The 9,830-nt window shown below is 40.8% G+C and overlaps 1 protein-coding gene across 1 annotated transcript; it reads right to left on the bottom strand.

The window, feature by feature from the left end:
- Positions 1 to 7,492: 7,492 nt before the first annotated feature.
- On the bottom strand, positions 7,493 to 9,155 carry LOC138977806 (uncharacterized). The gene is made up of 3 exons (XM_070350413.1): positions 8,754 to 9,155; positions 8,130 to 8,408; positions 7,493 to 7,687 (listed from the first exon to the last, which is right to left on the bottom strand). The coding sequence occupies exons 1-3, from the start codon at positions 9,153 to 9,155 to the stop codon at positions 7,493 to 7,495; spliced, it is 876 nt and encodes a 291-aa protein (XP_070206514.1).
- Positions 9,156 to 9,830: the final 675 nt, after the last annotated feature.

The following is a 9,830-nucleotide window of genomic DNA, read 5'->3' as shown; positions in this document are numbered from 1 at the left end:
TTTTTAAACCATGCGCTTGAGTATTGAACATTTTCTTGAAAAGTCCAAAGGCCAGAGAGACCAATTTCCTTTAAGGTTTTTTCAATAAAACAGCATAAATAAGTTACAGTGGACAGACGTGACAAGCAGTCTGACTCTACGCTTTTCTCACATAATCTAACAAGTCGCGTAAGGCGAAAATACAATATTTAGTCAAGTAGCTGTCGAACTCACAGAATGAAACTGAACGCAATGCCATTTTTCAGCAAGACCGTAGGCCTATACTCGTAGCATCGTCAGTCCACCACTCATGGCAAAGGCAGGTAAATTGACAAGAAGAGCGGGGTAGTAGTTGCGCTAAGAAGGATAGCACGCGTTTCTGTACCTCTCTTTGTTTTAACTTTCTGAGCGTGTTTTTAATCCAAACATATCATATCTATATGTTTTTGGAATCAGGAACCGACAAGGAATAAGATGAAAGTGTTTTTAAATTGATTTCGAAAATTTAATTTTGATAATAATTTTTATATATTTAATTTTCAGAGCTTGTTTTTAATCCGAATATAACATATTTATATGTTTTTGGAATCAGCAAATGATGGAAAATAAGATAAACGTAAATTTGGATCGTTTTATAAATTTTTATTTTCTTTTTACAATTTTCAGATTTTTAATGACCAAAGTCATTAATTAATTTTTAAGCCACCTAGCTGAAATGCAATACCGAAGTCCGGGCTTCGTCGAAGATTACTTGACCAAAATTTCAACCAATTTGGTTGAAAAATGAGGGCGTGACAGTGCCGCCTCAACTTTCACGAAAAGCCGGATATGACGTCATCAAAGACATTTATCAAAAAAATGAAAACAACGTTCGGGGATTTCATACCCAGGAACTCTCATGTCAAATTTCATAAAGATCGGTCCAGTAGTTTAGTCTGAATCGCTCTACACACACACACACACACACACACACACGCACAGACACACATACACCACGACCCTCGTTTCGATTCCCCCTCGATGTTAAAATATTTAGTCAAAACTTGACTAAATATAATAAAAAGGGCTGGAAGCTTCCTTGTTCTTTTTCATTTGTCGCCAAAGCGATTCTTGAACTATCATAATAACTATATATTTTAAAAATATCATGTCCCTATTAATTAGTTTTCCTCAGACAGAGGCATGTGTTTTGACCGAGTCAAGTTGAAATGGGTCACCGGGAGTTAAAAATTAAGCAAGTTAAGGGGTATTAAAAACATTTCTGTGGTTAAATGGATAGCTAACCTTGAATGTGACAATTAAGCTTTAGACATCTCGTATCACTTTTACCGGTTTAATTACATGCTCAGTGTTTGTGTTTCATGCTTGACTTGTGTTTTTGTCCCTTCAGTTCCAGTTTGTCAGTCCGGCATCTGACTGTCACTTTTATTGCGTTCTTATATATTGTTTCTATATCACTCTTAGCTCTTCATGTGAAATCCTTTGATTTATTTACGTATCCAAAATAGAATTTTAGAAATTCGAGTTTATCAATAGTGGTTTTGACTGATACAACAAACACAACTAGAATGCGATGTGTTGTTGTTTTTGTTATTTGTTGTTGCTTTTTCAATCCACATTAAGCAAAGTCCACACCATGCATCTTATAAGGTTGAACACGCTCAGTGACCGATGTCAAATTATGTTGCATGTTCAGTTAATTACATTAATAGGCACCGTGAAAAAATTATCATAACAGCCGACAAATTAAAGTTGCCTCACAGTCACACACACAAACTGAAACACACACCGTCACACACACTGACACACACACACACACACACACACACACACACACACACACACACACACACACATACACACCGTCACACACACACCGCACACACAAACACACACACACACACACACACACACAAACACACACACACAAACACACACAGGGAGACCAAAAACAAAGTACAAAAGTAAAAACCAGTTTTACTAAAGCAAAGTCAGTGTCAAAAGGTAATAACGTAAATCAATTCAGATTGATTGAATGTCCCGTTGCTCTTTATGCAGACAAGTATTGGAAAGTGAGCACAAGTCGCGAAAGGCGAAAATACAACATTTAGTCAAGTAGCTGTCGAACTCACAGAATGAAACTGAACGCAATGCAACGCAGCAAGACCGTATACTCGTAGCATCGTCAGTCCACCGCTCATGGCAAAGGCAGTGAAATTGACAAGAAGAGCGGGGTAGTAGTTGCGCTGAGAAGGATAGCACGCTTTTCTGTACCTCTCTTCGTTTTAACTTTCTGAGCGTGTTTTCAATCCAAACATATCATATCTATTATGTTTTTGGAATCAGGAACCGACGATGAAAGTGTTTTTAAATTGATTTCGAAAATTTAATTTTGATCATAATTTTTATATATTTAATTTTCAGAGCTTGTTTTTAATCCAAATATAACATATTTATATGTTTTTGGAATCAGAAAATGATGGAGAATAAGATGAACGTAAATTTGGATCGTTTTATAAAAAAAATAATTTTTTTTACAATTTTCAGATTTGTAATGACCAAAGTCATTAATTAATTTTTAAGACACCAAGCTGAAATGCAATACCGAAGTCCGGGCTTCGTCGGAGATTACTTGACCAAAATTTCGACCAATTTGGTTGAAAAATGATAGCGTGACAGTGCCGCCTCAACTTTCACGAAAAGCCGGATATGACGTCATCAAAGACATTTATCAAAAAAATGAAAAAAAGTCTGAGGATATCATACCCAGGAACTCTCATGTCAAATTTCATAAAGATCGGTCCAGTAGTTTAGTCTGAATCGCTCTACACACACACACAGACACACACACATACACCACGACCCTCGTCTCGATTCCCCCCTCTATGTTAAAACATTTAGTCAAAACTTGACTAAATGTAAAAACATAATGAATTGCAAAAGAACATGCCACTAACTACAACGTGTTTTTAATCAACAAACATGCAAAGCCTATTTACATTTTGTTTTGAGAGCATCCAGACAAGTGATCACAAACTAAAATGTCATGTGTTTTCTTCACTGCGCGTGCTGCAAGAGTCGACATTTCAGCCCCGTAATGATATCACGCTACCTCTCCTTGTCTGTCCGTCCAGTGTCCTTCCACGTAGTATATTACATGTACATCAGTCCCAAAATAGGCCGGCTGATCCTAACAGAACGTGAAACTCACATAGTCATTCAATAAGTCAGTCAGTCAGTCAATCAGACAGCCAGTACCCGTCTAGATGTGGTTCGTCAAACACAGGCAGCATATTAATCTTTTTTTTTTCTTTTTTTTTAATCAATCGTAAAACTTGCAGCCGGGTTGACCGTTCTCAATAAGATTCCCAGTTAGGTATGAACAATACCACAAAAAGTAATTGAGCTTGACCAGTAGAAGTAAACGGGGAAGTGGAGTTACTAGACCGTGAAACAAATCACTCGGACCCAAACATCTCGTTTTCAAGACTCAAATCTCATGCCGTGACTGCAGAGATCAGCACGTTTAGGTTGACTGCACAGTGCAGACACAGTCCCAGACTTTGCGCTCACATTCGGTGTAACAATCCTTAATCAGCGAATGCAGGGCTACACTATGTGCAAGAGTCCTCTGTCCTCGATCACACCCCCCCCCCCCCCCCCCCTCCCCCCCAACGAACTTAAAGATCAACGCACTATTAACTATATTAGTTACATAAGATGGACATGACACATCTCAAAAGTCGGTAAAAAGTACTTTTCTGAGTCTGACACCGGGTGTATCGAAACAGAAGACTTTTACGGTCCCCGTTCACATGAGGGAACTTTACTCAATGCGGCGTGCGTGCGCCGGTGCGTGCGCCGGTGCGTGCGTGTGTGTGTGTGTCAGTGTGTGTGTGTGTGTGTGCGCGCGCGTGTGGGTACGACTGAAGAAAATACACAATAAATGAGAAAGCAAATCTTACTGCATGGCAATCGATACAGCGAATGAAAAACAGGACAGCGAAGACAAATAGTACAATCAAAGATTACAACACTGATCACGGACGGAGAAAAATTCACAGCCGAAGTTTGGATCGTCAGCAGTTCTATTTGTTTTGGACGAAGCTAGTATAATAATAATAATAATAATAATAAGAACATTTATATAGCGCTAAATCAAAAACTTTCGTTAAAAAGACCTGCTCTAAGCGCTTGACATCTAAACTAAAACGTCATTCACACTCTTTACAATGATGTACAAGAACTTCATGTCACACTCTTTCATTCAGTATAGCACCATTCACACAGTTGTTATTCTGTACAAGACAATAAGTTAGTCTAACATTTAGAATGTTCATAAGATGAAAACAAGAGAAAACCAGACTGATTAAAACAACTGCTTAGTGCTAACAAAGCATGAATCTTAATGATAACGTAATACATGTTAACTGTTAAGACCATAAAAAACCTATATGCTAAAATAACTTCGAACTTTTAAGAACTTCTTATAAGATACACAGCACATCTAGATAAACACCAGAATGATAAAACAAAAGGCAACTCGTTAAAACTATTAAATGCATCAATGTCTAAAACACGAAAGACTCAAATATAAGATACACAATTCTCTAGAATTGTTTATTAAAACTGAAACCGACCTGCTCAAAGTAAACCATACCCGCCCCCTCCCTACCCACCCCCAACCCTCCTCCTACACTAAATACTAATTATTTCTACTCTTAACTTCCCAACTACACGTTATCCATAAACTATGCACAGGAACATGTGTGTCAGCATTATGTGGCACCGACATGACTTGTGCATATCTAGCTTACAGCTAAGGGTTAAAGTTAAAGGACTACTGCAGTGAAAAATTATATTTATAATAATTTAAAACAAAAGACAAAAATAACAAGCTGAATAGAGATGGAACCGTTACAGAACAGGATGGCAAAATGTTGCGACTTTAGGAGTTGTGTTTCTGGAAGAGGTGAGTTTTGAGTGCTCGCTTGAATGACTGTACTGACTGAGAGTGGCGAATGTGAGAGGGGAGAGAGTTCCATTGAGTAGATGCGCAAAATGCAAAAGTGCGTTGTCCATATGCTTTTGATTTTGTGTGTGGGATGACTAGGGTGCGGCTATCAGAAGAGGAGCGGAGTTGTCTAGCAGGAGTGTATACAGTGAGAAGTTCAGAGAAATAAGCAGGAGATGAGGCAGAGAAGAAGTGAAAACAGAGAGTGGACAGTTTGTATTCAATGCGGGCTTGGATGGGTAACCAGTGGAGTGTGCGGCGAAGTGGTGTGACATGATCATATTTTCGTGCTTTGAGGATCAGGCGTGCTGCAGAATTTTGAACTTTCTGTAGTTTGTGCAGGAGGTAGAGTGGACAGCCAGAGAGAAGAGAGTTACAGTAGTCAAGTTTAGAAAGAACAAGAGAGCAGACTAGAGTGTTTGTAGTTTGAACGGACAGAGTATGGCGGATGGTTGCGATCTTGCGGAGTTCAAAGTATGCGGACCTACAGATGTTGGAGATGTGCTTGTTGAGTGTCATGTCTGAGGAGATGGTGAAGCCGAGGTTTCTAGCTGAAGAAGAGAAAGAGATGTCGGTATTGCCTACTTGGACAGACGAAGGTTGAGAATTTGGGAACTTAGTGGACTTTTTCATGCACAGAAGTGCCTCTGTCTTATCATCATTTAGTTTTAACTTATTTTCTACCATCCATGACTTAACATCTAAGATACAGGTCTGAATGGTCTGGATGGCGGCATGTGTCTCAGCGGGGGAACTAGGCTTATACAACTGGGTATCATCAGCAAAAGACTGGTTTGAAACGGAATGATTTTGAATGAGGGCAGACAAGGGTTTGGTATACATAATGAAGAGGACGGGGCCAAGTACAGAGCCTTGAGGGACACCGAAAACAAGGGGGGCTGGGGCTGATCTCTGGCCATCGACAAGCACAGCCTGAGTTCTATCCGTAAGGTAGGACTCAAACCATGCCAGCGCTGGACCAGAGATGCCATACAGGGTCTGGAGCCTGCTCAGCAGCGTGACATGATCTATTGTGTCAAACGCTGCCGAGAGGTCCAGTAGGGTGAGCACAGACACATCACCACCATCCAGAGCAGACAGAATGTCGTTGGTCACCTTGAGCAGGGCAGTCTCAGTACAGTGAGAAGGACGGTATGCTGACTGAGAATGCGAGATCAGATCATGAGTGTTCAAATACACTAACAGCTGCTTTAAAACTACTTTCTCAATGATCTTTGACAAAAATGAAAGGTTAGAAACAGGGCGGTAGTTCTTTAAGACATTTACATCGAGATTGGATTTCTTAAGGAGCGGTTTCACAAGTGCAGTTTTGAACAATGATGGAAAAACACCAGACAACAGGCTATCATTAACAATCTGGGTGAGAACAGGCAACAGAAGATCAAGGTTTTCAACAAGTAATGGTGTGGGCAATGCATCAAGTGGACAAGTTGTAGGTTTGGATTTCAAAATAATCTCTCTAAGGTCCTTCTCACTGACTTTCTGGAATGCTAACAAGTCGCGTAAGGCGAAAATACAATATTTAGTCAAGTAGCTGTCGAACTCACAGAATGAAACTGAACGCAATGCCATTTTTCAGCAAGACCGTATACTCGTAGCATCGTTAGTCCACCGCTCATGGCAAAGGCAGTGAAATTGACAAGAAGAGCGGGGTAGTAGTTGCGCTAAGAAGGATAGCACGCTTTTCTGTACCTCTCTTTGTTTTAACTTTCTGAGCGTGTTTTTAATCCAAACATATCATATCTATATGTTTTTGGAATCAGGAACCGACAAGAAATAAGATGAAAGTGTTTTTAAATTGATTTGGACAATTTAATTTTGATAATAATCTTTATATATTTAATTTTCAGAGCTTGTTTTTAATCCGAATATAACATATTTATATGTTTTTGGAATCAGCAAATGATGGAGAATAAGGTAAACGTAAATTTGGATCGTTTGATAAATTTTTATTTTTTTTTACAATTTTCAGATTTTTAATGAACAAAGTCATTAATTAATTTTTAAGCCACCAAGCTGAAATACAATACCAAAGTCCGGGCTTCGTCGAAGATTACTTGACCAAAATTTCAACCAATTTGGTTGAAAAATGAGGGCGTGACAGTGCCGCCTCAACTTTCACGAAAAGCCGGATATGACGTCATCAAAGACATTTATCAAAAAAATGAAAACAACGTTCGGGGATTTCATACCCAGGAACTCTCATGTCAAATTTCATAAAGATCGGTCCAGTAGTTTAGTCTGAATCGCTCTACACACACACACACACAAACAGACACACACACAGACACACACACGCACATACACCACGACCCTCGTTTCGATTCCCCCTCGATGTTAAAATATTTAGTCAAAACTTGACTAAATATAAAAACGTACAGGCAGGGGAAGCATCAACATGAGTGGGTGCAGCAGAATTAACAGCTAGCGTAAGGTAACAAGAACAGGACATCAACTGAAACGCAAGTTTGCCTTCATCTAGTTGTCTGCGTAAGAGTCGACAAACCAGTGGATGGTCAAGGCGGTCAGATTGGTGTGAGTTCCTGGTTCCCGATGCCTGTACTCGTACAGTCTGACCGTTCCCTGTGAAGTGACCAGCAGGGCCCGCAGTCCACAGTCCAGCCAAGGTGTCACTCGTCCCTCCATGATGGGCAGGCGTGACAGTCCTTCCACCTGTTGGAACATTATATATATATATATATATATATATATATATATATTTATATGCACGTGGTGCTAGAGGAAAGAGTTTTTGAACTTTTAGTATGATACCGACTGATAAAATGTTTCATATTCGCTTCATGCAACTTGTTTGATTATAGGTTTGAAAAAATGTGCAATTCATGGCCTTATTGAAACCCTCTGTGGATTCAGATATATTATCTTTCTTCGAGTGCAAGTGCCGTCCTTTTTCTTTAGTTCTCAGTAATATGCGCGCGCGTGTGTGGTGTGTGTGTGTGTTTGTTCGGAAGGTGAAAGGAAAGCGGACGTATTTCAGCGTGCATTTGCTTGACTGAATGGTTAATCTCGCTTCAGCGTTCTTGTTGATGAATTTCATGGACCAAAAACTACACGAGCCTTGGAGTTTGAAATCATCATTTTTGCCTAAACTTACCTGCGCCACCACGTGATCGTCGGAAGTCAACTTCAAAATGGAGACGGGCATGAGAAGATAGTGGTTCGGTTCCGAGAACACGATGCCGACGTGAACCGTGGCTCCTTTCGCAGCAGCAGCGTAGAGCTCTGACTCCTGTCCTAGAAGAACCTCCCCTTGTGACGTCACCGAATAGACACGTGACTGCTGACGCGTGTCCACAAACCACGTGACTGTGCCGGCAGAGGTTGTGTTGTAGAAAGGGGTGCCGTCTTGTGGTAACGTTTTGCATGTGAACACCTGAGATATGGACGAAGCAATGAATTAAATGAATGCAATGCAGTGAGCGTTTCAGTGCAATATTGGGAATTGTTAAGGTCTGAACCGACAAAATTACAATTGTTTCAATACATCTACTCAAAGTAGGTAATACAAGAACGAATTATGGTCGTTAGTCTTAAATGCCTAGTTTGGACCCGTATTTTCTTCCGACCCACTCCAAGCCACAACCCTGATCAACTGAACTTCTTCACTCCGACTGACATAGGGTTAGTTCTTTCTCGTCAGGGAACTGCCTGGCGCAGCGAGTCAGTTCGGCTTCAGATATTTACAACCTGATGAAACCTTGCACGGAAGAGGACGTACCTGTCCCTGTGAGGTGGCCACCACGTGAACGACCATGGAGTCCCGTGTGTACGCTCCTGACCCGACAGGGTCCAGGTACTGCAAGGCGCCGAACACCACCACATCTCCGGCAACTGACACCTGGTCCAACGTCAGAGCTACGTCATCCACGATGACGCGTGCGGCGTGGCCGTTGAGGATGGCCGAGATGAGTTGACCTGTGTTGTTGTTGCTGTTGTTGTTGTTGTTGTGGCTACTTCCCGTTGCCGCTCGCCAGCAGGAGTCCAGGTGAAGCTCACCCGCTCTGTTGGTCAATGGGGGGGCATCTCTGAAGATGTTGTCTGCTATTTTGAACTTGTGTGTTGTGGCCTTGCCATCTGAAATTGTCATTGAACAGACACAGTATTGGGCACTCAACGGCATGGTGCTAAAAAGACATTAATGTTTATCTGATACACTGATTAAATATTACAGTTGAACCTATTAATAACGACCACTCAAGAGACTGACCAACAGTGGTCGTTATTGGCAGGTGGTCGCTATGTAGAGGTAAATTAGTTTGCAAAACAATCGCCGGGGTTCCCTTCCGACGGTCGTTATAGGCAGGCGGTCGTTGTTGAGAGGTCGCCATGCTGGGGTTGACTGTGATAAAACAATAAAAAATTATAAAGGCGCTTCGCAAAAACTTAAAGTCTAAGCGCGTTATACATTACGAATTTGCACAAAAGAAAGACAGAGGGCCCCAAAGGGTTTAAAACCGTGATCGTGATTGGCGTTTTTTGACCTTTCTGTGACCGTGATTGCTGAAATTTCCATTTCTGTGATCGTGATGGGACTTTGCCCGTGATCCGTGATGAAAAAAAAATCAAGTCTCGTGATCGTGATCGTCATTTGTTTTCGTGATCGTGATGGGCATTATTGCAAAGCATTTTATTTTCAACGTACATTTTTTCACAGCTGTATTACACTCTATGATCCTCTTGTCTATTCGGTAAGGAGCCAACCCCGATTGAAAGGGAAGCAACAACACATTCAGAAATATGATTTTGAGAGCGATTGCTTCCCTTTAAAAGAACCAATTACACACTGACAAAAAGA

The sequence above is a fragment of the Littorina saxatilis genome, linkage group LG10, assembly GCF_037325665.1.
Source record: "Littorina saxatilis isolate snail1 linkage group LG10, US_GU_Lsax_2.0, whole genome shotgun sequence".
Classification (NCBI taxonomy): domain Eukaryota; kingdom Metazoa; phylum Mollusca; class Gastropoda; order Littorinimorpha; family Littorinidae; genus Littorina; species Littorina saxatilis.
The sequence above is the reverse complement of the archived record's forward strand: the minus strand, read 5'-3'. Positions and strand labels throughout refer to the sequence as shown.